General features: G+C 44.7%; 2 protein-coding genes across 2 annotated transcripts; both read left to right on the plus strand.

Annotated features, from left to right (window-relative positions):
- The first annotated feature begins 895 nt into the window (after nt 1-895).
- On the plus strand, nt 896-4,671 carry S100Z (S100 calcium binding protein Z). Its single transcript, XM_005233790.4, has 3 exons — nt 896-1,192; nt 1,981-2,138; nt 3,334-4,671. Exons 1-3 carry the CDS (start codon nt 1,111-1,113, stop codon nt 3,490-3,492), a joined length of 399 nt encoding a protein of 132 aa, XP_005233847.3. The 5' UTR covers nt 896-1,110; the 3' UTR covers nt 3,493-4,671.
- Nucleotides 4,672-17,016: 12,345 nt separating this feature from the next.
- Nucleotides 17,017-25,873, plus strand: CRHBP (corticotropin releasing hormone binding protein). The gene is made up of 7 exons (XM_005233791.3): nt 17,017-17,163; nt 17,589-17,682; nt 18,310-18,467; nt 20,563-20,773; nt 22,018-22,166; nt 23,515-23,632; nt 25,136-25,873. Exons 1-7 carry the CDS (start codon nt 17,083-17,085, stop codon nt 25,291-25,293), a joined length of 969 nt encoding a protein of 322 aa, XP_005233848.1. The 5' UTR covers nt 17,017-17,082; the 3' UTR covers nt 25,294-25,873.
- Nucleotides 25,874-26,781: the final 908 nt, after the last annotated feature.

Below are 26,781 nucleotides of genomic sequence, written 5' to 3' on the forward strand. Positions count from 1 at the left end.
GGAGACTTGTCACAATGGCACAGACAGAAGGAACATCATGTCTGGAGGCAAAGGAGGCAGGCAGAGGGGTGGGCTGAGATCTGCTCTGGCACTCAGAATTCTGACTGCCTGGAGATTTCAGGGCTAAAAGCAATGCCCATCTCGTTCTCTTTCCCCCTGGCTGGAATAAAGAGAGAAGGAGCTGCGGCTGTGTGCCCTCCGGCTGTTCATCTGCACAGTTGTGCTCGCTGGACACGCACGTGCAGCAAGCGGAGGGCTTTACTGAAGGAAAGCAAACCGTAGCAAGCAGTTTCTCATTTCATGTGGCTGTTGTGAAAACCATGGCTATTTGGTATTTTGGGTAGTAAGTAGGCCCTACCACGGTGAAGCTGCTGTTTCTTGTGCCCCTCAGCCATCGCCCCTGGGGTCAGTGAGTCCCTGGGCTCGGGGCAGGGGAAGCCCTCCTGGGGGAAGATCACTTATTAAAAGAGAGCTGTTGAACCACAGTTGTTGTGTAGGACTAACAAAAACAAAGCCAAGCCTGCTGATCAGTGCACACTGTAATTCCAGGCACACCTCCCTCTGAAACTGGTTTCCTTGTTTCCTTCTGAGGAGCCATGTACTACTTTCATTCAGCAAGAGCCAATGTTTTAGGCTTACAGAAACATCTGACGATAAAGGTAGGTGTCTCAAGAGATTTGTGGCAAGCCCACCTACAAGCCTACCCCTAGGTACCCAAGTATTTTTGAACACTGGCTGCCAGTAGTGACACATTTAATTTCTCAGCTGTAGAAGTGCGGAGAGACAGATTGGAAAGAGTTCTTTTTAAAAGTGGGCAAGCTGTTTTATACTGCCTTGGTGATTGTTAGCATTTTCTAATTTTGACCTTCAGGCCCCCAGATGGGCATATTTGTAAAAGGTCAAATGTTAAAAGATACCTTGTGTGTTCCACACACAGCCCTCTGCTCTGCCTAGTGAATATTTTAGTGACCCATTTACAGCAAGCAGCTTTTATTGAACAGAGTAGGCAAATGCAGAGGGAAACAGAAGCCCCGTCATCCTTGTGACAATTATACGTCTGTCTCTATTGGTGTAATCCACCCTCTCAGCCTGATAAACAAGAGCTTGTGGATGGGGTTTGGAAGAAAGGTGACCGTCACCTTCTGTGATCTGAGTATTTTCTTGCACACACCTCAGCTAGCCTGTAAAGCAGGTAAGTCTTAGCCTTTGCACAGTGATATTGCTCAGGACTCCAATCTTACCTTGAATTTCATTCTAGATTTTTAATCTTTCTTCCAGGGCTTAATCAACATAATGTTTCCCTTTCATGTGATTTCTACTTCTAGTTTTTTTCTGAGGCAGCTGCTCAGCAACTAATTGCATTTCCATCTTTTTTCTCGGTGGTGCTACCCCATGTGCTTTCTTACTGCATGCTCGATGAAGGAAACCCTCAGGAGTGCCTAGCTCACTTTTGTTTATTGCAAGTAATTTACAGGGAAAAAGGTCAGCCCAAGCAAACACAACCAAATAAATAGAAAGCTGATGCTTCTATTAATGACCTAAGAAACTGATGTGGACCCTTCTGTATAAATGCACATCCACTTGGGCTGCTATTATTTGTTGATCTCATTTTCTTGAGAAAACCTTTGAATGAACAGGCAGGATGGTGTGCCTTCCTTTTCCCTATATTTTCAGCTATGAGTATGAGAGATTTCCTTTTACAGTAGTTTTGCAAAATGAATGCACAGTAGATCACTTTCTTAAATAAAGGCCCTCCTTTCTGTTTATCTTTTCAAAGTAATTGCTAGTAAGCTCAGGACAATGTTTTGTAATAGCCTGGCCTTGCTCACACACAGCTGGCAGGATGGATCAACTGAAAATCCATCTTCTTCAGTACCAGTAGCAATTTCTGTCTTCAGCTAGCTCTCCATCCTTTCCCTGAGACCAGCCTTTGGTTTGGCTCCTGTGCAATGTCACTGACTCTGCTTCTTTGCCCCACAGTTCACCCACTCACTGCTATGTCCACACCACTGGAGGACGCGATGGACACCTTGATCAGAATTTTCCATCACTACTCTGGCAAAGAAGGAGACAGATACAAGCTCAGTAAAGGAGAACTCAAGGAGCTTCTCACCAGGGAGCTCACCGACTTCCTTTCGGTAAGATGCAGCTCCTGAACCTCTTGAGTTACTGCTTCATGAGTGGCATAAGCAGCTATCCAAGTGTTCAGGAATAGCATCTCCTTCTGCAAGACGCATCCTGACACAGCCTCTCAGATGACAGTTGTCTTTGTGGAGCTGAGCAGAAGGAGATGAGGTCAAATGTCCTGTTTGAGAAGTGTGTTTTCAGAGGGTGGTCCAGCTTTGGCCACCAGTGGCAGATGGGTACCTGTGCTCTGCTTCCTCCTCTGTGCATTTGAGCAGGAAAGCAAGGGCAGCCTAGAAGCAGTAGAAAAATCGATGCTAAATGAGGCTTTAATCAGGTTTTTGTTTGTTTGTTCAGTTTTTATAATAGGGCATAGATAAATCCTTCAAAGAATTAAATCCAGCAACCAGCTCTCATGAGACAAGAAGGTAGCTCATGCACAATGGCCACAGGCACAGCACAGCTACTTGTGTGCCTTGCAGAGAGTTGCTAAGAAAATCCTTTCAGCAATAAGCTGCTGATCTGAATATCTCTTTGCGCATTTGTTATGATCTGCATTACACAGCCTGGGTGCTTTTTATGGAATCATGACCAGATTCATAGTTGTTTTTCTGTATCCTCTTAACAGGAAAAATTGTTGTGGACCCTATCACCACCAGTGGCATTTTTTTCTACATTGTATCAATTTCCTTTATTTGGATTTTCTTTTAATCTTGGCTATTGATTTATTATTACAAGATTCACTGTTCTTACTCCCACTAAATGGGATGTGTTGTTTGCTAAGTAGGAATCTTCTGAATATGATGAATGAATGTATAAGAGGACCGCTTATGAATAGCCTGCTGAAAATCTAAGTACTGTTGGTTAAGGGATGACACAGAGAAATGTACATTATAAATTCGTCTTGTCAAAAGAAATCAGTGCTCAGCAGCTCCTAAAAACTGTTTGATTCATTTCAGTGCCTATTTATTACCTGTATTCCTTCTAAGAGCTGCACCATCTTCAGTTTCTGTTGCTGTGCACTTCTGGGACTCCAGACCTATGTTTTTAATGTTGTGGCTAGTAGTATATTACTATTCAAGTGCATATTTCAGGCAGCCTTTTATTTAGTAGCACCAAGGCTCGTGACACAGCAATGGGTTTCACTGTCAGGTGCATCAGACACGCATTCAAGATCTGCACAGTTAAGTCACTTCTCTTTCCCTTTAGGGCCAAAAGGATCCCCTTCTGGTTGATAAGATTATGAAAGATCTGGACTCCAATGAAGACAATGAAGTGGATTTTAATGAATTTGTCATTCTGGTTGCTGCTTTGACTGTGGCTTGTAATGATTTCTTTGAAGAACAGCTAAAGAAAGAGGGGTTTTAAAAATGCTCAATACAGTCAATCTCCTGGCGGCAAATGGAAGCAAAGCACGCCTAGTTAGGTAGCTGTCATCAGCATTTAGTGAATACAAACCATCATCCCTCCACCTGTTACTGCTGTAAGACACTTATGGAGCAGATCAGCAGCTGGTGTAAGCTGGACCAAAGCCAATTTACACTACCTGAGATCTGACTGAGTATTTTCAGTCTTTGCACTGCATGCATCTGTAACATGCATTCATCAGTTGCCCAGGTCAAGGGCTTGGGGTGACAGATCCTTTGGCAAGAGTTGAGACCTCTATTTCTTAAATGTCAGTGGGAAGTAAAAGGCACAGGAATGATAGTTACATACTTTCCGAATTGGAAAATTTGGAACGAGGCATAAAACTTGCAATTTAGGTTTCAGTCATTCTATAACAACCACATGTTTGCAGCTGAAAAAGACCAGCTTGTTTTTTGCTCATCTCTGCTTGTTCTAAAGCCCTTTTTGGATGTTGTTTCATTACCTCCCCACACTCTCATATTTCAGATGTGGTCACAGCTGTCTCCTGCCGCCTGAGCAGACAGTACTGCTTGTCATTGTTACAGGTTCATTTCCCCCACCTCCCCAGATTGAATTTTGTTGTGCTGGCATTACTGCATCCCAGTAGTCCACCTCTTCATTTGGCATAAATGGATTTATTCATATGATAAATTATTCAAATACATAGAAGATTTAGTCAGCAAACTGCTCAGAGGGCTGATGGAAGGACGGGGTCTTCAGGGGAAATATAAATGCCTTCTGCTTTCACTATTCTGGCACCCTTAAGAGGGCTTTTAGAGGATCACTTGTGGGGGATTTAATGGTGAGATCCCAGGGCACAGCTTTGTAATGTGAGTCATCTTATGGAACAATTATTTAATCTCACACTGATCCAACCCACTGTGTGGAAGTGGTGCAAAAGGGGCAGTGGGACCCCATGGCCAGGCATGGCAAGAGTAGGGTAATCCGGTTTCGTGTTAACCTGCTCGTGGGTTGAATTAAGAGTACTTCTACACTCCAGTTTGAATTAAGCATACTTCTAAAGCCCTGAGAATCCTCAGTGGCAAGGTGTCGTAGCTTTTCCCTTGCACAGAGAACTCCCTTTGTTCCTTGTTATTTTGTTGGCAACTTCAAACTATAATAAAAGATGTCTGAATTAAATGAAGATTTTCTGTTTGTGTAAGAGGTTAATAAAAAAACATCCCCTTGTTGATGTTGATACCCTGCTAGTCAACATTTGAAGAATGCATTTCACTTGTCTCTCCTCCCCAGACCCCATTCAGTAAAAAATATAATATTTGTATAAAATCATGTATCATCAAGAAGATGTAATGTATTGTAAGAAGCGGATTCTAATAAATAAAACAAGGGGCAGGCATCATCCTACAAAAGGGGCCATCACCAAATGATGTTATCCTAGAAATAAGGAGACTTTGCAGTGGTGGCAGGGCCACAACCTGCTGCCTTTTTAACTCTTCAGTGATACATGTTATATTGTATTCACAGAAGATCTTCTAGGGGAACACAGCAAAAATTATTAAAGTAAAACTGACAATAGTTGCACAACATATTACCCCTGCAATGTCATGCACCTCAATATCATTCCAGTTGTTGGACCAGGGTGGCAGGAGTATCAGCCAGAAAAAGTAAGACTGCTTTTATGGATCCTCATAGGTCCTGAAGACTGTTGTTAGTCTCCAAGCCTTTCCACTTGCAAAGGGAAGGGACAGAAGAGCAGCTTAAAGCTTCAGCCCAAAGCTAAAAGAAATAAGATTGTTCCAGTAAGGACAAGTTTCTTCATTACGACTTAGCAAGAGGCTCTTTGGAAAAAAGATCCAGAAAGTCCATAAACCCTCTGCTCATCCCTGATGAGCCCCTGGACCCATAGCAGTGCATGTGCCAAGCAGAATTATGGTAAGTCACAGCTGGCAGCAGCAATGTCCCATGGGGTCAGGCAGCAAGAGTTGCTGCTCTGATGGAGAGGCTCACTGGAGCCATCTCGTCAGCTGAATTTACTAGGAATTGAGTGCAGCCTAATTCCGCTGCAAAAGGGGCTTGCTTGCACATGAGCTATGGCTGAATCAGCGGAGAATGACTCGATCTTTATTTCAACAAAAATTTTATAAAACCTCATAAATCACCCTTTTTGGCTTGGCCAAAAGTTTTCTTTTTTTTTTTTTGGTTAGGTTTTTATTATTGCTGTTTTAATTGCAAGGACATCTGTTAAACTCTATCAGGTTTAAAGAAGAAATCTTTTTGCAGAAAGACCGGAGACAAAGCAGAAAAGGAAGAAAATGCTGCAAAGCACATTCAGATGCTTGAAAACACAAAGCTTCAGCACAATCTGGGGTCCTGAGGTGAAGAACTTGCCATCCTAATCTTGGGCTAACCATGGACTGACCCACTGCACCAGTGGGTCATTCTTCTGCTGTTCTCCCACAGGAGCCAACTAGTGCTGCATTAGTAGACACCACTTCCAAGAAAGATACCTGAAGATCACCTGAAAGTTTCAAATTGCCTCTGAACCAGAAAAAGCTGTGAGCAATCCCCTTTTCTGTAAGCAATCCTCAGGAAGGAGAACTGTATTGAAGTCACTTACACAAGATGGTGCTTGCATGACCAGCCTCACTGCGGCCACTTTGTCCTGCAGAGGTGAATATACAGTTTTCAGCTTCTCTCAGAAGGGAAAAATGTATCCTTCAAACATGAAGGCAATATTTTTTTTTTCTCATTGTTTACTGACACTTTTCCTGCTGACTTCAAGTTTACCTGTAGTTCATGAATCTTGAAGCACTTTGAAGTTTTGCATGCAGAGGAAGCTTGCTGTGTGGCTTTCTCTAGAATCCCTCAGCTTTAAGAACAATGTCTAATTACAGGCATTTTTTTCATTTGTGTTATCAGACTGTCTGAAAAATTGATAGCAAATTGAACACTGCAATATAACCTAATATTTTTAAGTTACATTAAAGATCAATAAAAATACAGCAATGCCAGGCAAGATCTTTTCTAGCTATTGTAAAATTGTTTTATCTGACATCTAAAAAGCAGATTATCAGAAGAAAAATGGTATTATCTTGAAAGCCTCAGCCTTTGCCATTTGCTTTTATTTCAGTTCAAAAGAGACTTGAAGTGGAGTGCAACTAGGTACACAAAACCTGATGCACTATCAGTAAATAAATTTATATTTTCTTCAGATTTGGTATCCAACTACAGATCTCAAAGAGCTGCTTGTGACACAACTCTGATGACAAGTGCTTTGCAGTGGAGAGGTCCCTCCAAGCTCTGACTTACCAGCCAGGTCCACGAGGAAGGCAGTACCTTTTTCACTCTTAGGGCAGTGTAGATGGTGTCAAGCACAATGGGATAATCATAGAATAGAATAATGGAATCATAGAATTGTTTAGGCTGGAAAAGACCTTTAAGATCATCGAGTCCAACTGTTAACCTAGCACTGCCAAGACCACCACTAAACCATGTCCTACAACATCAGTTCCTCCTTGTAAAGATGAGGAAAATTGCTGCCTGGAGTTGCAGGAAAGGAGAGAGAAGTTATGCTAGGAGACCCTAACAGAACAGGTGATGTTTCCAGCAGCCAGAATGTCATGAACTGCTTTCTACCAAATACCATTCAAGAAAGAATTTAAAGTTATTGCCAGTGACAATTTTATATTTATGGATACAAATCTGGTACTGCACTTGCGGGGATGCTTTGAATAGATGGAGTATCTTTGCTAACTTGCACTCGCTAGCAAAGGAAATCCAGCACCTCCAAAGCCTGTCACAGCTGCTGGGCAGGCAGAGAGCAGCGCATGCAACACGTGCGATGCTGCCCAGAGCCGCTCAGGGAAGCACAGCAGTACAGCAGCTTGACGTGTCTGCCTGTTTGGGCTGGGAAATCTGGACAGGGCTGCCTTTCAAACCCTGGTAGCTACTAGTGCATTTGCTTTGCGCCTTCGGCACCACAACACACAGGCTGGCAAAACGCCCGGGCTGTCAGCACGGTGCCTGCCCTGCTCAGGTGTGCACGCTTGTCCCTTAGCAAAGCGGGTGTCCCCTCCAGGGCAGAGTCTCCAGGACCTCTCCCAGCACAGCAATTGCTGCCACGGGCTGCGGCCACAGCAATGCGCTGGGTGTACACAGTGTGCATGGGCTGCGCTGTATCTTCTCAAAACCTGTGCAGGTATCTCAGTGAAGCACAGCTTTGGGATACCCCACACAGCCAGGGAGTTAGTGCTGTGGCACAGGCAGGCCAGGAGAAGGGGGAAGAAGAGCTCTCCTGTAGCAACACAGATCCACCCCAGGTCACTCAGCCATCAAAGGCAGAGCCCCTTTCCAGGCTCCACGCTGCAGTGAAAAGCAGAGTATGGCCACGAGGGGAAATCTTAGGCACAGCCCAGAACTCATCATCCCAGCTAGGCAGCACACAGAAAACAGCCAGCACCTCCCCGATTTCAACCCCAAAGAAGTTGAGTAAAAGGTCAAACACAAAACTTGCCTCTGAAATCAGATTAATCTATATAAAGGTTTTTGATTGGCAGGAAGATTTGTTAGACTGAGATGTGATTTCATGCACATGTCTAATAAGGGTTTTGATTGACACACCAACAATTATTAGGTGTATCTTTAAGTCTGTTGAATGGCACTTGAAGAAAAAAGGGGGGCACATTTTCAATTCTGTCTTTCTTCCGGCATGTGATACAGCATGAGAGATAATGTTTCATTTATGATCTGATAATCTGTATTCTAAGCTAGTTCTATCCACATCCTTTCCTCTGAGTTGGGCTATGGTGGGTTATAGGCCCTAGACAGCCATCAGAGAGAGCACATGACTGAACTTCACCAGATATATTATTAAAAAACCCCCACACACACACCACAACAAAAGAAAAAAAGAAGGAAAAAAAAAAAAAAAAAACAACCAAAAAAAAGTCCAGAAGCACTAAAAAGCCTGTCCTTTTTAAATACCAGCTCTCAGCCACCTGCAATCAGTTGTATTGAGGGGCAACTCCCAAGGAAGAGAGCTGCAGCTGCATCCACTTATTTTACCCTTACAAGCAGATTCTCAGCTGATGTAAAATGACAGAGCCTATTGCACTTAGTGGCGTGATTCTGCAACAGCTGAGGACATGTGCTTGAGACTTTAAATTAGCCTTCAGTCTAAAGCTGTGTTTCTATTATCTGGTTGGCTAAATAAGGACATGTCTGTAAAATTGCAAGTGTTGCAACAAGGCAGCTAAAGGAAGACAGGAGGAGCAGTTACTTAGAGCACAGGTATGTGGTGGAAAATTAATGGGAAATGCTCCTGTGATATTATCTGCTTTAAATTCTAAGCTGTCATCCCAGGTCCTGGTTGACTTCATAGGCTGCAGAGCAAATTGTCATGGTGTAGCTCTCAAATACCTATCTGTGGAGTCTGCCTTAAAACTCCATGTATTGTTCTGACTCTACATTCCCAGGGGTTGCATGAACCCAGAAAAGCACTATGTGGAAACAGAATGATGCTATAGAAAGAAAAAAAAACTGTGGGCAGAACATCTTGCAAAGAGCAGAAGAGCAACTGAACCACCCAAAGCCTTAGTTAATGTTGTGGTTTTGGAGCTGAAAAATGGCAAGAAGTTGAGAATGCTGCAGAAAGATGCAGGTTCCCTAGCCCTGGGGATGTCCTCACTGGGGACATCGAGTGACAGCAGCAAATAAGTCCCTATGGCTGAGCAAAGGGTGGCTAGGCAAGGTGCAGGGTTGAAGAGCTCCATCTCATTAAACCATTAATGCCTTGGCTAGGTGAAACCAAAGCTCTCTTTGTACTTGCACTAATGACTTAATTCTGCAGTTTTCACTTAGGAAATTTTTGTTGTCATTTTTGGTGCCCCAGGAATAATATTATGTAAAGGAGAATCATTAGCCTTTGAAAGCCAAGTATGGTTTCTGTTTGAAAGGAAAATGTTCGCTGGCACACCCAAGGTAAAGATGGTCTGTGACACTGCTGTCAAAGGGAAGCTGTCTTTAGACTTCAGGAGGTTGAAAAATGCTGACTGGGTGACCTGGAAGTCCTTCAGTGTTTACAGTTTTTACACTGACACAAAATATTCTAGTACTTTCACCTAGGAGTGTTTGGAGAGTAACTAATCAAAGTGTTTGCACTGCAGCCTGTACAGTACTGATAACTGGTAAGGAATCACATGGGTGTGAAAAATAAAGGACTAAGTAGGAGCAGTTGAAAGGATAAATATACCGTTATGCTGGGTATGGCGGCATCTCTTATCTGACTCATATTGACTAGCTGAATGGTGCAACACTCCACAGTATTTCTGAAATGGGCCCATTACTGTGATGCCTAACACTACCAGAGACGATAGTGTTGAATCACAGTTTTTTCCTGGATGAGAAAGACTCAGTCAAGGAAACAGTCACTTCATCTGAGAAATACTTGTCCTTGGGTAGGAAAAATATCTTAAAATATCACTTATCAAAGTAGTGCTTTGTCAAAGATAAAAGTTTGTTCTTCATAGTGACCCAAATCTAATGAATTTTGGGACATGATGTGTAAATACTAAGATTTCTCAATACATCTGAAAATTATATTCTGTATAATAAAGTGACCTCAGCGTTGAAAATAGTTACAAATGTTCTAGTAACCTGGAGTTGAACAGGAAATTTGGGAGTGGAGGAACAGGAGCTGTTGCCTGGGGCAGGGTCACTGAGAGAAGGCTGCAGCATTGTGTCTTCTCTAAGTCTGGCACAGGACTTGGCCTGGGCCATGAGGACTATGCTTCCCATAACTGCTGTGTTTTGCAAAGGAGATTTTTCTTCTGCAAGGCCACTGGGACTGATCAGAGCAGCTGCTGCAGCTGGCAAATTCAAACACAACCCACTCTGTTCCATAGACATGGACTGAAGGAGTCACCTACCACGGTCCCTTGCCTGGGAGCCACATTGACACCTGCGTGTGGGTCTGGCATTGAGGTCTTCCTACACCAGTCCTTGAGAAGACAGGTACCATGTGGGGGATCCATAGAGGAGGCAGGCCCAGGCTGAAATTAAACATCTGGGCAAATGGTGCCTCTCCTAATGCCAGAGTGATGGCACGCAGCTGTGCCAGTCACCCCCTCCCACATCTCTCCTTCCTGGGAGAAGACTTCTCTCCGCTCCCACTTCTTGGCCCTGACTGCTTTGTGCAGACACTGGGTTGAGTCACAGGCAGAGCTGGTGGCGATAACCGCCCTCAGGGTAATCTCAGTGTCTGAATGTTTGCTTGATTATTTGTAACCTGCTAAACTGTGGGCTTCACAGTTCTTGCCTTTATTCAATACTATAAATAGTGTTAATGCAACACTTATCATCGAGCCTGCATGATGCTGATAGGGTTTTAGTTCGTAAATCACACGTTTGTCATTTCTCTAAACTATTCAACATGACAAATCACACATCTCTTGTGTCAAACTGCCCAGAGTTAACAAGCTACACTTACTTCCCCTTATAGAAAGTTCAGCTTTATTTAAAGCCAATTTAGACACATACCAAGAAGTAATAGAAGTGTCATTACAGAGAGATGTATGGCAAGGCTTGGAAGAGGCTTACCATACCCAGCACAGAGCTGGGGTAGACAGGTAGCAACAGAAGTCAGTAACAGAGATAGTCACTGACCACAGAGGGAGGAGTTTTGGGCTCAGGTTGGATCATGGACTATTGGGAAACCTGCCTGATGCTGAAACCAATACAAGAGTAAAGGAATGAAGTACAAAATGTGATTTCAGACTTGGTGTTTCTGCTGCTGGGCATACTCTCCTTCAGCTGTCACTGCAACTCTGACTGGTTTCCTGTAAAAGGAGAGTATCAAGTCATTGACGGGGCCAATTCAGTTACTTCAGTCATGTTGAACTGTACCTTTCCTATTATATGTCCATAGCCTAGCTGCTTAGGCTGTTTCAAATAATTAGCAGATGCATTTTGTAGAATGGCTGGTTACCCATCAATAACTGCCACGGCAACAATCAAACTCACTTCTTAAATGCCACAAACGGTCCCCAAATGTAGTCATGATCACAGCCACAGTTATGGTCCTGAGCAATCTGGCAGTCACAGTTTGGGTTCTCCAGGCAATGAGGGTTTTGGAGATGCTTATAAGCTCCACATTTGTTTTTCTGGGTCTGCACTATGGGTCATCTCCTGGCTGGGTCCTGGGCAGGGCAGTGCGTGAACCATTGCAATGGGATGTGGTGGTGACAGTGTGTGCTGGATACACAGGTGATTTGGCAGCATGTATCTTGATAATTAATTTGCCCTTATCAACAATGATAACACGAATCGTGGTGTGACCTCTTAGTGGAGAAGGGCCTGATGGTTGCTGATGAGATTGGCTGCAAAGTCCCTCAGAGCTGACATGAAGTATTCCGTAATGATTTGCAAGTATTGAGTATGGATCTAGGAACCCCAGTGTTTTCTGTGGTGACTTACGAAATGAGGGAACTGAACCAGAAGCAGGAGGTCCATACATGTTTGGCTGTAGCTTCTGGATCTCTCAGACAGTTTTTGAAGCAGTCTTGTATGAGTCTGTACCAAGGACATCTTTTCCTAAGGACCTCCAGGGCTGCAATTTGCTGTTAAGCCTCCCCTTTTCTTCCTTTTCTGTGGTTTTATTTCAGAGCAACAAGTGATTTCTGGCATGCAATTTAGCAAGGACAAGACCAAAAATTTAGCCTTTATGACACTTCAGGGCCACTTCTTCACCTTAACCTGGGCTAACTGATCACACCATTCGGGAATCATATACTGAAGGATTTGCAACCAGTTGAATGGCATGTATGTATAATAAAACACAAGCGATGTGCAGCAACCCCCTTCCCTGCAACGATATGGACATCGGCATGAGACCTGCAGCCACATGGTAAAAAGTAAGGATTGGCTAGTACTACATCTCCCAGACATATTGGGGGAAAGGAAAAACTAGTCCCTGAATTAAATCTGAGTTACAGTGGGGATGAGCATAAGGGAAATAAATGTAGCTCAGCACAATGTTTAGCAGCTGACACGAGAGGAAGTTTGAAGTTCAGCCAGACGTCTTGCACTGTGCATTACCTCACACCATATCTCTTCAGCCAGCACAGAGCAGCAGTGAGAAATCAGCATCACAGCTGAGGACGGAGTGCCCAAGGCAGGAGAAATTGTCTCCACTTGAGCAGTCAGTGGTGTAGCACTGCAGACTCACTGCTGCTGCTGTCAGTTGAAGAAACCATGGGGCACAAACAAAGAGAGGGGGCCTGTGGGACGTGCAGCAGCTGGGCTGCTCCCCGTGGCATGGAGTGAGAGCCTGCATGGGGTTGTGTCTATATAGGAAAAGTAGCTCTTGTTTAAGGTGCTGGTGCTAGAGGAAGGCTTGGTTTGCTCTGGTTGCTTGTGCCAGCAGTCAGGCTGCAGCTGAGGAGGGACGTGCTCCAGACAGCAAGAAACGGTGGGTTTAAAATATGGCCTGAACCAGAAGATTGTGATTTTCAACAAGTATCTGGTAGGAAGTCCAGCAGCTGTGGTTTTACAGGTTCTCCAGAGTCAGCAAGCCTCGAGGTTTGTACCTTTAAGTGGGTGCAGGATGAGATGTGCTGCAGGTGAAATTCACACACTGAGTGGATGGAGTAGGGGCCACAGCTTCCAGCACGTTTGTGGTGAAGCGAATACTAAAATAAAATGATCTTTTGCAGGAATTAAAGCATGGAAGGTGCTGTGTTAGTGAGTTGAGGATTCAAGGGACCCTTTTGGAGAGCAGAAAGGGTTCATAGCACCTGGCCCTTCTTCATATTGGGGAGGGATCCCTAAGAAGTGTTTGTAACTCAAGCACTGCTCACTGAGAAATCTCACTACCAAGAACATCATCCACAATCTTCCTGTACCAACTACCTTACATTTGAGGAAAACAAACTGCATTTACCACCTGTATTACAGCGCAGAGCATTGCCTGATCAACACGGGGGAGGGTAAATGGAGTTTGTTTCACTACTCTTTTTATTCAGCTCTATTTTCTCCACCTCTTACCACAACTGGGATCAATTCTCTGCTATAATAGCTGACAAGACACCTACAAGCTCTGAGCATGAGGCAGAGGATTCCCACCGTGGGGCAGGTGGGTCTCCCAAGCAGTAGCTGAATGGCCTAAAAGAACCACCCACAAGTACTGCTTTCACCTGAGGCTCTGCAAAGGCTGGGGTCCCCCAGCAATACTCCCCCTGAGCTGTAGTAAAGCAGGGTGGGTGATACCCTACATGCAGCCCGGTCTCTCACTAGCATAATGGCATCCCATTGCTTCTGCCAGGGAAAGGGGCTACTCCCAGAGTGAGTTACGGTTCCTGGGAGAGTCGAGATGTTATAGCAAGAAAGCAACTGGATTATCTAGCCCCTAGCAGGGTCAGATTGGGAATGTGTCCTGCTGTGTTATATAATTTGATATTAATAAAAAAAATTGTCCTACAAAGTGTTAACATGACTCGACGCCCTGAAAGCAAAATGACACCTTCCTCATTTGCCCAAGGGTTTGTATCGCATTGAAGGTGCTTTTTCCTTTCTGCTGCGGGGATGTTTTGAACCCTGTTTAAACGGCTGATTTTTCTTTGCTTTGTTAATCACGATTTCATCCCCTGAAATGCTCAGACTCTGCCAGTGGCCTTAAAGCAAAGCAGCACTGGGGCAGGCAAAGGGAGGTGCAGAGAAGAAGGAGACCTGTGATAGCCTGTGAGGAGGCAGCAGTGTTGAGTGGGGAGGTAGTGCCCCATCCTCTCTTGCCCTCTGACAGCAGGGGTGTAGGGGCTTGGAGCTAAGCCCCCCTCCTCCCCCAGAACTGGTCCCCTTTGGGGGTCTATCTGCCCAGGCTGCACCTGGGTCAGGTGTGGAGGCACTGCAGGGCAGAGACCCTGCCAGCAGCAGCAGCAGCTGCACCTCTCTGCATGTGTTTTCCTATCCCCATCCCAAATATTTGCCTTCCACAAGCATTAGAGGTGCAACAGAAGCATATAAGAGTCTGGGGACTGAGGGCAGCCCCATATTTGAGGACACAAGAAATTACCCCAGGCACTTTAAGGCTTTGCAATGAGACTGGGCAAGGTACCATTGTGCTTCATTGGCTCCCGCTGAGCCCAGAGCCAAAATGCAAAGCAGAAGATGACTCAGAGTAGATGACAGGTTGCCTTAGCGCCTCTGTTAAAACCAAACCCTACATCCACAGCAAGGGGTGTCTGAGTTTAGCTTTTGCACTAATGTTATAGAGAATATTTGTACTGCACAAAGCAAACTCTGCAGCTGTTGCATAGGAAACGCAAAGCCTCTGTAGGTGATGTGCGAGTAAGAAATCACAACAGATGTGAAGATGGCTGCTGTCCTCCCTCCCACCCCCCCTCTCCTAGCTGGACAAGGATAGTCCCATCACCTCATCTGCCAGGCTGTCCTCCAGCCCCTGGAGCTACCTGCTTGTACGGGCACCTCCACCAGCGAATGTTATGCTAGCCCAGACCTCAGCTATTCATGGGCAAGAGTTTAAAATACGTTGACATTGGTGCTGGTAAGTTTTGTTCTGAGCAGATCACCTCACAGCTGGTTTAACAGACAGTCATACTGATTTAGCTGCAATGTCATTTGTCTTTCACTCATTTTTAGAGCTGAATTTAACCAAATCTTCATTAACTGGTCAAATTCTCACACAATCAAACACTCTCTGTCCTTTATTGAAGATATACAAGGACTCAGCATCTGAGGTCTAGGTTGGGGGTCAAGCAGGGCAAACCGGGACACCCCAGGTGGAACTGGGACTAGGTTCTGCAAAGTGCCTCAAAGATGGGGAGTGGAGGGGTCATGCTGTAATTCTAACCTTCATTTCTTCAGAAAGTGAATGTGTGATAAGAAAAGCAAATGAGGCTGGGCTCCCCTGCAGCCCTTCCTGGTCCCACAGGATCCCAGTGGTCTCCAGGGCACCTCTCACCACCCTGATTAACCTCTCAGCCACCCTCTAATGCAAGCTGGGACTAAACCCTGCAATTTTCCAGCAAAACTTGTAATTCCCAAAGAACTTCAACGGATTTCAGATTCCAAACTCGCTTGCATAATCTTCTGATACTCCTTGCCTAAAATCACAGTATTTAAACAATTTAAAGCAAGTACATGAGGATAATTAATTCAGTCTTGGTTCACGCAATAATTAACTACTTAGTTCTCCAAAGCAGTTTTAACAACCTTCAAATGCAACTTGATGTCAAAGTTCAAAAATAATGTTTTCCATTTCCTTAGTACTTTTTATGCTCTTGAAACCCACACAGATACAGCAAATTCAGAGAAGTTCCATGCAGATATGGAGTAATATCATAGTTTACATTAAAGTAAACCATCAGAATAGGAATTATAGTATAATAGGGTCAGAGCCACAGGTGTGTAGACAGAATAAGATTTATTTAGTTGTTGTTTGACCAACAAGTTGGGTGAAACAGCAAGTAACTGTTCCATAAGCCCTCCAATGAAATCAGAAGCAGCAAACTTAAAGCTTTCCAAGTCCAGATCATATTATTTCTAAATAATATTTCTAATATTATTTCTAAGTTTTGCTGAACCAAAGTGACAATTTGACAGGGAAGCATAGAGCAGAACAAGACATTAGCAAGAATGATGTGGAAAGGGTAGTTACTGCCTGCAGAGTATTGATGGTTCATCCTGGGTCGGGGGAAAACAAGAATATATACTAAAACTAATATTTCTGCTGAGTTACTGCTTTTTAGTACTCTGCAGAGTTACGAATTTTCATTCCCAGGTTCATCTGTTGAAGGCCTTTCTCATGTTTCTCTTGAGGATCAGGGCTGGTGCAGTATCAGTTGTTCCATGGGGAATATGCCCTTGGGAACCCCAGCTTTTCCTAATTCCTGTATGAAAGCCATGTGTGGCAGGGAGAGCTGTCTGGTTTTGCCTTTGTACTTGCTGCAGAGCCCCAGTTGCAGGTGCAGTACCTAGAAGCCAGCAGATCCCACAGCCCCAGAGGGATGCTGGCCCCAGGCTGCAAGCCTGGCTGGATGCAGGGGCACCCACTCAGGCCTGGCCAGTAGAAAGCACCTGGCACGGAGGCTGCAGAGAGCTGCATGTCGCAGAGCAGCAGGAGGGAGGCAGGGAGCCCTGCAGGTCCAAAATGCCCTGGGACTGGAAAGCAGGAAAGAGGAGGAGGGAGGGATGCTCCTCATTCCTCACTCTGGAGTAACTGGAAATAAACACACCACACAAGTGCCCCAGCTGCACAGGGATGGGCTGCCCTCTGCAGAGCTTTTAGCTCTGCCAGACAGATAAGTAGAAAAGACACCTGCCAGTGAAGGGAGTTCAACTGGCTTGAAAATTTGTGGCTGTGATTTGGACCCTCGTCATGCCCACGCACTATGTCACTGCGAGAGGAATTCAGTTACCATGGGTTACCCTATCAGTACGGGGACCAAGTGCCTCCCCTCCCAACAGCTCTATAAAAAGAGTCTCTCCAAGATACCCCAGCGGTTCCTGCCTACCGGCACAGTTCGAGAGAAACTTGGCCACAGGGAGAGAGGGAGGGCTGGCAGAGGAGGTGTCAGCATGCCGTCTGCTTTCCAGTTTCAGTGCCACTTCGTTCTCATCTTCCTGGCAGCCTCCAAGGGGGAGACCAGATACCTAGAGGTGAGCAATGGGGCTGAGGACTAAAGTGCCTTGTTGTGCTTTTAGCTGCTGTCTTCTAACTTGTACTCCCAGCTTTCAAGCATCATGCTTTTTCCTCTCTCCCCTCCTATTCCAATTCCTCCTGACTTAAACCTACACCTGGGTAGTCCTGCCTGTGTCCTCCCATTTTTTTCTCCTCCTTTTTCTCAAACTTGCATTTTTGCTGAGGATTTGAGACTTGCTGTGCACTGAGCTTCTGGGCTCACCTCTTAGGTGGCAGCTTTGTTCCCCTCTGCTGCAGGTTGGCAGCTTTCTGACTGAGTTCTTCCACCGCTTCACTGTTTCTGGGGGAGGGATTTAATCTGCTGGTGCCTGCTCTTGAGAGGTGCAGGGAAGAGACTGTTTCACTTTGCCCCAGCCTCTTCTTGCCCTCTTTCCTTCACCAGGTGAGGGATGTTGGTGAAGATGAGCCCTTCCTACTCCTCAGTGAAGATCTGAAGCGAGAGCTGTCTGCAGGGCAGATCTACCGGCGGTCACTTCGTGAGTTTTTTTGGTGTTCTGGTGGAGACCATCAGTGGGTGGGAGAGTCCTGCGGGGATGTCGGGGATCAGGGAGGAGAAGGGGACTATTTGAGAGTGACAGAGATGCAGGCACTTTTTGCAAGGGAGGGGAGAAGGACCATGTGTTAAAATCTCAGGAAAACTGTGGTGGTTGAGACACAGGGATCAAAACATGGCTCTGAAAAGAGGTTGGGGTCAGAGTTGTGGGTCCCAAGCAATGGGAAGAGGATGGGGATTGCCACCTGCATCCCTGGGCAGGTCACATCTCCAGGGGATGAGGCAGATGGAAAAGCTGTGATTAGAGAGAAATCTGAAGGAACAGGGTGTTTGCACACTTGTGAACATACAGAGTTTTCTGCTCAGAGATGCTTCGACATGTCATCCCCTCCACATCCCCACATCACACACTTGTGCTTACACCTCTGCGTTACTATTCATCCTCTAATGTTCAGCAGGTTCCTCATTGCTCCAGCCGAGTCTCCCTCCCATCACTGCCAGTCTCAGTGTGTGGGTCTCCCTGGCTCGCCCCTTCCCTGTGCCAAGGGAGCTGGCACTGGGTCTCCCTCCCCAGCAGGCTGAGGCAGCAGCTCTGCATCTGTTTCTGCAGGGTGTATCGACATGCTAAGTATAGAGGGGCAGTTCACCTTCACTGCAGACCAACCGCAGCTGCACTGTGCAACATTCTTCATCGGGGAGCCCGAGGAGCTCATCACAATAAACTACAACTTTGTAAACATCGATTGCCAAGGGGGCGACATCCTGAAGGTAAGAAGCTGGCAAGTCCTGCTGCGCTTCCCCTTCCCTGCTCCCATCTGACATGTGAGACATCCGCTACATGTGGAAGGGGCAGGTGAGAACTTGTGAATGTGAGCATGTGTGTGTTTGTGTGTGCAGAACAGGCTTTCAGAGAAAAGTCATCTCTGGCGTGGATGTTCCTCCTCCCTGAGGCACTTTGGCTATGTCCCCTTCCATCATCATCCCCCTAAAGCAGTCGGGTGTAGGCTGAGAATCCCTCTCCAAACTGCAGCATCCAGTCTACTGAACTCTTCCAGGAGCACCTCTACGGAGTGTCCATGCCTGGAGGACTGACTGAAAAGTTTGGTCAGCACAAGCTGAGCCCCACAGCCCCATTAGGAGGGTTTTCTTACTGCGTTATGAATCACACAAGCCCCACAGATAATGATACAGCTCTCAGAACGGCTGTTGCTGCTCCAGGACCTCTGCCTGCAGATCACTTAGCATCAGCTTATTAATGAGTGGCTCATTGCAGGCTTTCTTTTCCATGGCCCCATCAGAGCTTTTCAGGATGTTGGCTCTGAGCAGAAAGAGGTTCATGATGCAGAACCATTTATATTCCAGTATCAAAAACTTTATAAGTGCATTTTACTAGCAGTCAGAAGTGTTGACCAAGATCTGAACTTGGTTCAGGAGAGAAGGGGAGGCTTGACAGCCCCTGGCTGTTCCCCTCACCCTGCGCCCTGCCCTTTGTGCTGCAGTGGCCATGCACAGCACAGCCCCCACCCCACCCAGCTGAGCAAGCTGAGCTCTGGGAAGGAGAAGGAGGACAGCTGCCCTTCAGCCTTTTCCTTGTCTCCCTCTCTTGGATGGATGCTGTCCCCCTGCTTGCTTTACATTGGGGGATCCTGTTCCTCGATCCTGTACCCCTGGCTGGGATGTCTCCCCACGTTGCTAAAGCAGGCTGATTTCAGCCTGCCGTGGGTCCAAGGATTTTGTACCTAGACTTACAGGCACTTACGGAGGCTAGAAAATTGCCAAGAGATCTTTGAGTCTTTATAGAGGTTTCCTTCTTTTGATCATGGGGTCCCCAGTTTCTGCATTATACTATTGTAGTTATAGAGGCAGCTTTTCCTTGCTGTGATTTGAGCCCACGCCTCATTACTTCAGAAAACTTACAGCTCTGGCAAATCCAGAGACTGATCCTGTAGCTTTTCCGTGAGAAAGTCCCACACATACTCGCATTAGGATTACTTACCGAAGTGATGGCAGGATCTGGTCCTTGGATTTTCCAAGTATTGACTGGAGCATAGAAGGAATTACTGGGTGAGAGTGGCTGGGAGGGAGCTGTAACAGCAAGGCAGGCAGCTGCACAGGTATACTGAGTTAATACAGATCTCTAGTTCTGACACATTTCTGACACATTTCCCTGAAGATGGTGAGGGCAAATTGTTGCTATTTTTGTTGTGAAGGGAAGATTTGTAGAGGTTGCTGCTTAAGATGCAGCCAAGTAAGGCAGCATTTGTTCTGCTTTCTAGTGGTTAGGAAGAGCTGAAAGAACAGATGCAGGAGAGAGCAATACCTCTGCCAATAATTCCTTCCTGAAGCTTTATTGTATTCCAATACCTCTGGAATGCCTCTGGGCTCATTAATGACAAGCTGCAAAACATGGATGGTGGAAAATTACAGGCCAGATAATGGACTCAATACCCAGAGTCTGAAAGGGTGACATGTTTTGTGTGGCTTCCAAATCAAGCTGGTCAAAAACTTCTCTTGGTAGCAATGAAATTACAATAGTAAAAAAATAAAAAAAAAAAATGCAAATGTGATGATGCGGAGGCAAAAAGAGATGCTTGCCTCAAAAAAAGGTCACCAAATTGTCACCCGAAGGAAATAAAGACACTACAATTTATGTTTCCCTTTCCTAAATTCATATTGAAGCTTGAATAATCAGTTAAGTGATAGGAAATCAATAAATGCAAAGAATTTTTGTTTACAGTTGGTGGCTTTGAACAGGCCACTGGTGTCAAGATAAAACAGTGCCTGCAATACTTAAAGTTTCTGTTCTCTGCTGAAAGAGCGATAAGCAAAATCCTTGTTTTCAATTATTCAAACCCTCCTGTAGGTATTTGATGGCTGGATACTCAAAGGAGAGAAATTTCCCAGTTCCTTGGACCATCCCCTCCCCACTTCCCAAAGATATGTAGATTTTTGTGAAAGTGGCAATATTCAGAGGAGCATCAGGTCATCGCAGAATGTGGCAATGATCTTCTTCAGGATTCACCAGCCAGGCAATGGATTTACTGTCACAGTAAAGAAAAACGCCAACCTCTTTCGTAAGTCTGTGTTTTGTAACATCAAATGGGCTTGGGTTTGGGGCAGGAAGCAAAATGAGCATCTTGGTTTGTACTGAATTCTCTCACTGGCTGACAATATCTGCACTGACTTGGCTCCAGTAATGCCAGCAGAGCCGCACACACCCACATACCTGAGGATTTGTCTCAGGCTCAGTGCGTGTCTAAGAAAAGAAAAAGTAAACAAAGTGTAAAACATAACTTCAGCATGGCCTCAATTCAGGACCAGAAGACTCTTTCTTTCAAAGAAGATCTCTTGCAATCCAGTATTGCCACGTTCCAATACATTTGGCTAGAACAAATAGTATTAATTCAGAGAGTTTTATCTCAGCAATTTCTATCTGGGTGAACAATGAGGAAAAAAAGATCTATTTGCCTAAGCCCGTGAGCTAGCAAGGCACAAGTTAACGGTCACTTGCATTGTTTCTCCAAAAGGGTACAGGACATTTAACAATCATTGTTCAGGTCAGTCTGATTTACCTGCCTTACCATGCAAAGATGAAGGTGACAGCATGTGCCCTGTCCAAACTCTGAGTTATTCAGGCACAAACCTGCAAGCTGAGTCTCTGCACTGGCGTGACTTAATGTCTGTGGGTGTGATTATTGTGTGCAGCTGCTGGGGGTGGCTTGTGTCCTTCACTGGACTGCTGAAGCAGCTGCAGGCTTCCAGGTCTGCGTGGAAGATCCCTTGGGTTGCGCATACAGATGATAAGCCACTCCTTTACCTGAACAGTTAAGTTTGAACTTTAAGATAAAATCAGCATCTACCTGCTCTAATTTCAATGGGACGTTCTGCAGGGTAAGGAGCTCCAGTTAAAAGGAGCAGAACAGCACTTAGGGGTTTGCTGGCAATATCAGGTGGTAACCAGTTAAAGCTAAACAAAAGCCTTGCACACATATTTAGCCTCCTTCAGACTGGCAAACAGTACAAGCCCTTGATAACATATGCCCCTGACGTATAGATTTGGGGTGCAAGCTCTCTCATCGACTGCTTCAACCTCAAGTCCTGCCAGCCCTCATGCTACACGGTAAGCAATGGGCAGGGAATTTCTAGGGAACAAATGCTATGCAAGAGGCCCAGAAAATGCCATATGCATATTTGTCAGCATTGGTTGTAACTGTCAGTAATTAAAACATCCGTTCTTCGTTAGTACTGAAAGTACATCATTTTGCTACATGCAGTGATGACTGCACAAGTAACCCTTGTACCTTCTCCCATGCCTCAGCTTGCAATGTCATCTCTCAGACTCCCTCAGGAAGGTTTACCATGGTCATTCCTCATCAACACAGGAACTGCAGCTTCTCCATAATCTACCCAGTGGTGATAAAAATATCTGATCTTATCCTGGGACATTTAAATGGTCTTTTTCTAAAGGTAAGTTGTTAGTTTCTTAAGAAATTACTACCGTGTGCAGTTTTCCTGGGCACAGGAGAGGGAAGGGGGTGAAGCAGGTTAGCCTGGCGCACTGGCTGCTAAGGCAAGTGTGCTGCGGACCACGTGAGCACACTGAGGGCCCTGGCTTCCCCCCAGAGATGGGAGCTGGGTCTGTCTCTGTAATGTTACAGAGGCAATTGAATTATGCAAAGTACCATTAATGCATGTAAATATTGCTTGCCATAACAAAAGGTAAGAATTTCACTAGAAAGAAAGGAGTGCTCTCCAGGAAAGCTGTCTGTCTGTATTTAAACTAACAAAGGCAGCAGCCACTCTGAACAGAGAAAGGAGACATGGGTTAGATAGTGAGGTATTAGCTCGGAGAAAATACAAACATGGTCACAAATTATTCCCTGCTCAGCATGCTGAGCATTCTCTGCTCCATCTGCTCTGATGCACAGTGTGGGGCTGCGGACTGGCCACAGCATTTGGTGCTTGGTGACAACCAGACAGGAGAGGACAAGACCTGTTGGTGGCACCTTGTGCCTGGGAGGTCTAAGAAGGTGCAAATTCCAAAATATCCAGAAGGACAGGAGCAAGGTTTGTTTACAGCTGCCAGTGAGACTGGCAGCCTGAGTCCTTCACAGGGACTGTCAGTGTCTGAGCAAACCAGGCTTTGAAAGATGCACAAGTGAGTTGACTTATTCAGCAGCAGGCAGAAAACGGACAACAGCAGGAGAATGATATCAGGCACTTAATTAGCAGCATATGGGTGACAGCCCAAAGGTGTACAAGGTGTCTGTGCGAGATGTTTTTGGCAAACAGCATTAATTTTCAGGAAAGAACACTTGTGAGTCTAATATACAATGAGCCATTGTCATCACACAAAACTGCTCCTTTGGTTAATTCTTACTTTAATTAAACTTTGCCAGAACAGCTCATTTTAGCAACACTTATTGCTTGGGAATAAGTATGGTATACTAGAACTTAAGTTCCTGCCTGCCAGCTGAGTGTGAGCACACGTGCAGCCCATGCCTCTATTAATTTGATTACATGTCTAAGCACCCAGAATCAGATTGCTTACCTGCACTAAAAGCAGTTGAATCAACACCTTAACTATTTGTCAGTAATTTTCAGAGCCTACTGAGGTCTTTCTTTGGAATTCTTTAAGGAAATTAACTGATTAATGTAAAATTGAAGTAATGTGGCTCAGGATGACAACAGCCTGATTTCACACAGGTTTGAGCACAGAGGACTTCCAAAACTTCCTGTTGGTTGCAATCATGTCTAAAGAACTGCTACCTTTTGAAGATAAATTATAAATAACTTTTAATCTCTGCCTTCTTAGAAACCATCAGCAGGCTGTGCAGGAATGGGAGATTTTGTGGAGCTTCTAGGAGGAACTGGCTTAGATCCATCCAAGATGTTTCCACTAGCTGATCTCTGTCACTCCTTTCATGGGTCTGGTAAGAACTCCTTCTCCCACTTACCTCCGTGTGATAAAAAATTAACCAGAGGGAGTTGTGCAAAACCCCCCTCAAACCTAGATTTCCTGCTGGACTGGTGAATTTCACACGTAGCAGAACATGAGACCTAAAGCTATTCAAGACTGCAACTGGGCTCTGTGATACAGTACACCCCTGACAAACTTCACTTGCCCCTACAGTAATCACTACAACAAGGTTAAGTTATACATATTTTTAAAATACTTATTCTATGAAACATATGATTATTACAGTGTCAACAGATAAATGATGCTGGAAATTCATAACAAATGAAGGCAGAACAGTTACATTTTCAGTTAAGAAGTTTTCTCAGTGTTTCCAAAGCCTCTTTCTCTGCTGCAGGACTAACACATACCCTAAAAGCCTCAGAGCTCCCACTCTCTGCTTTAAACCCTGGAGGAGCTCTGAACCTGTTTCACTATCATGCCAGGTCAGTGATGTTTTTCTCCCCATAAAAATAAGAATTCCCAGTTCCGCTAATATTCAATATAGCAGAGTATGAAGTGTTGCGGTGATGTGACAGACTAGCCCGTGTGGCATATGTTGTACCTTGGCAGTATGAATGGCTGCACCAGAGAAGTGGTGTTTCTGCAGGGCTGAAGAGCAGGAATGTGCCTGGCACTTTGCACCTGTGGTCTCCCTTGCATTTCATCAAACCACAGCTTAATGGTCCAGGCACTGTTCAAAGCTTTACCTGGCAAATGCTGGTGCTGAATGAATACTGAGCACTGCAATGAGATTAAAATGTACTTTTCTGGTGGTGTGAAGGAAGAGAAATCACACCTTGGCAGCCCCTACTCTCCCAGTGACGCACCAGTTTTCCCCTCCGGTAAGGAAGGTGCTCCAGGTTCCCCAAATAAAAGAGGCTTTGCCAAACCCCTATTGAAATGGTTCACCAAAAGCAGGGGTTAGTGACATGCTTGATTTCCCCAAAGTGAGTCCATATGCTGGGCGCTGCCATTTGAGTTTATCTGGTGGGACTCTCAAATGCCTTTGCTACTTTGAAGAACCACCTTACGCACAAAACCACTCATCCTTCTAACAGGAAACATTTTGATACTGTTACTTTTGGGTATCTCCAGGATAGGGTGCCATTACCATTGCCCATCACTCATGGTATCTCAGTGACATACCTTCCCAAGTAGAAACATATATAGACCTCTGCATCATGTCTACCTATGCATACGTGAGACTGCAGGTGGACAGGGAGTGGCATTTGCGTGAGTAAACGTTACAAACCAGATTTAATACCCAAGCCCTTGTAAAGTAAAACTAACAAATACAAAAGAAGGTTTTTATTTTTACATTACATTACATTTACATTACACATCGCTACACGCAAATCTGCTTTGTTTCCAAATTCTTATGTATCAGTGCTTTGTAATTACCCCATTACATATGTCTCTTCCCTCTCTTATATAAGTGTCTCTTTGTATCTCCTCCATATCTCTTTTCCCTAACTAGCCCAAATGAAGATTGGCTGTGACAATACTGTGCTGCGAATGGTCTCCAGTGGCAAACACATCAACCGTGTGACATTTGAGTATCATCAACTAGATCTGCAGGAGACAGAAAACAGAAAGGAGAATAGCATTGAGGAATTCTGCTTTCCTAGTATCTGAGAAACCAGGCCATGCATTTTCACATAGCTAATGAAAACAAGATTCTGGTGAATTAAAAAAAATGTACTTTTCCTTTAACCAGCTGGTATTATCGAGCCTTTCTACAGTACAAACATATTTCTTTTTTCATATGAATCGGTCATTCCCACGAGCAAGCAACAAAAAGCAACCAATATATTAATCTCTGTTATTATAATTTTTTCTGCAGTATTTAAGCTTATTTACCACATCCAAAATCAATAGCAAGAACAGAAGGCTATGTTTCCCATATAAATATTATTAGAACACAGACACAAAATAGCTGTGCATCTAGTCTGAGGACATATGAAATCTACAGTATGTATAAACTTCACGCAGCAACTTTTGGCTTTTATATCAGGTATAAAGAAAACAATTAGATGGTGGAATATATTTCCCATTTTGTAAGAGAAAACCCAACATTAGTGTGTGTAAAAACTACTGGTTTGTTTATGACTATAAATGTACTATTTATTTTTAATGACATGTTTTTAATAAAAATTTATAGCATGGAAACTTCCTTACACAAATCCAAACATAAATAAATACATTCAAAGAGTTGGCAAAACGTTGTTATGTCGTGCTTTTCTGAAGAGGACTTTTAACATTCTGGTTAAACTTCCTAAGTCTTGTGCAGTTTTCTGGAAATGATAATTTTGAGCATATGTTGCTGTAAAGCTGTGGACTATTCAAGTAACGTTATGGGCAGAACTTTGGTTTGCCAATGTTGCGTACACCTTCATGTGGAGTACATTCCAGCTGTACACTTAAGGGCAACTTTCTTGTTTAAGGTTTTTGGTAAGGTGTCCTGCTGATCCATGGAGGCAGGGATATGCAAATATAGATTATTTTTTTCCAGACATTTGGTGACCCAGAAAAGGAGTGTAAGCCTGGAGAGTTCTGGGAGGCACAGCAAAGTGGAGAACCAGAGTTGTGTCCTAGCTTGGAGGAAGGCACATGGACTGACTTGTGTTTTCTGGGAGTGCCCCCTGGGATTAATGAGACCAAACTGTTCCTTCTCTGATGTTCGATTAATGGTCAACACTGATTAATCCAGCTGCATGCCTGGGATTTTCACCACTGATTTCTGGCTCTTAATCTCATAGTCGCCAAAAATCAAGTGTCTTGGGTATTAAGCAGCTATGAAGTTAATCCTCCCCCACTGAAGTGGGTGAAAACTACAGAATGCCTCAGACTCTCCCTCTGTAGGGTTTTGGGAGCCCAGTTTTGGTGACTGACTCATGAACAGAGGGATGTGTTTGGCAGCACAGTCAGACTTGGCCAAATATGTCTACCCTGCAGGGCTGTGTGGAAAGGATAGGGATCGTGGAAATGTTTCACTTTGTTCCAAAGAAAATTCAGACAAAACTGCTGCTGGCTACCCTGGGACATAGAGCAGCCCTTCTCAGGGCTCTGAGTGGGCAGTCCTTGGCCACCACATCCCTCCTCCAGCCCTATGTGACCCACCAT

Source organism: Falco peregrinus, chromosome Z, assembly GCF_023634155.1.
Source record: "Falco peregrinus isolate bFalPer1 chromosome Z, bFalPer1.pri, whole genome shotgun sequence".
NCBI lineage: Eukaryota > Metazoa > Chordata > Aves > Falconiformes > Falconidae > Falco > Falco peregrinus.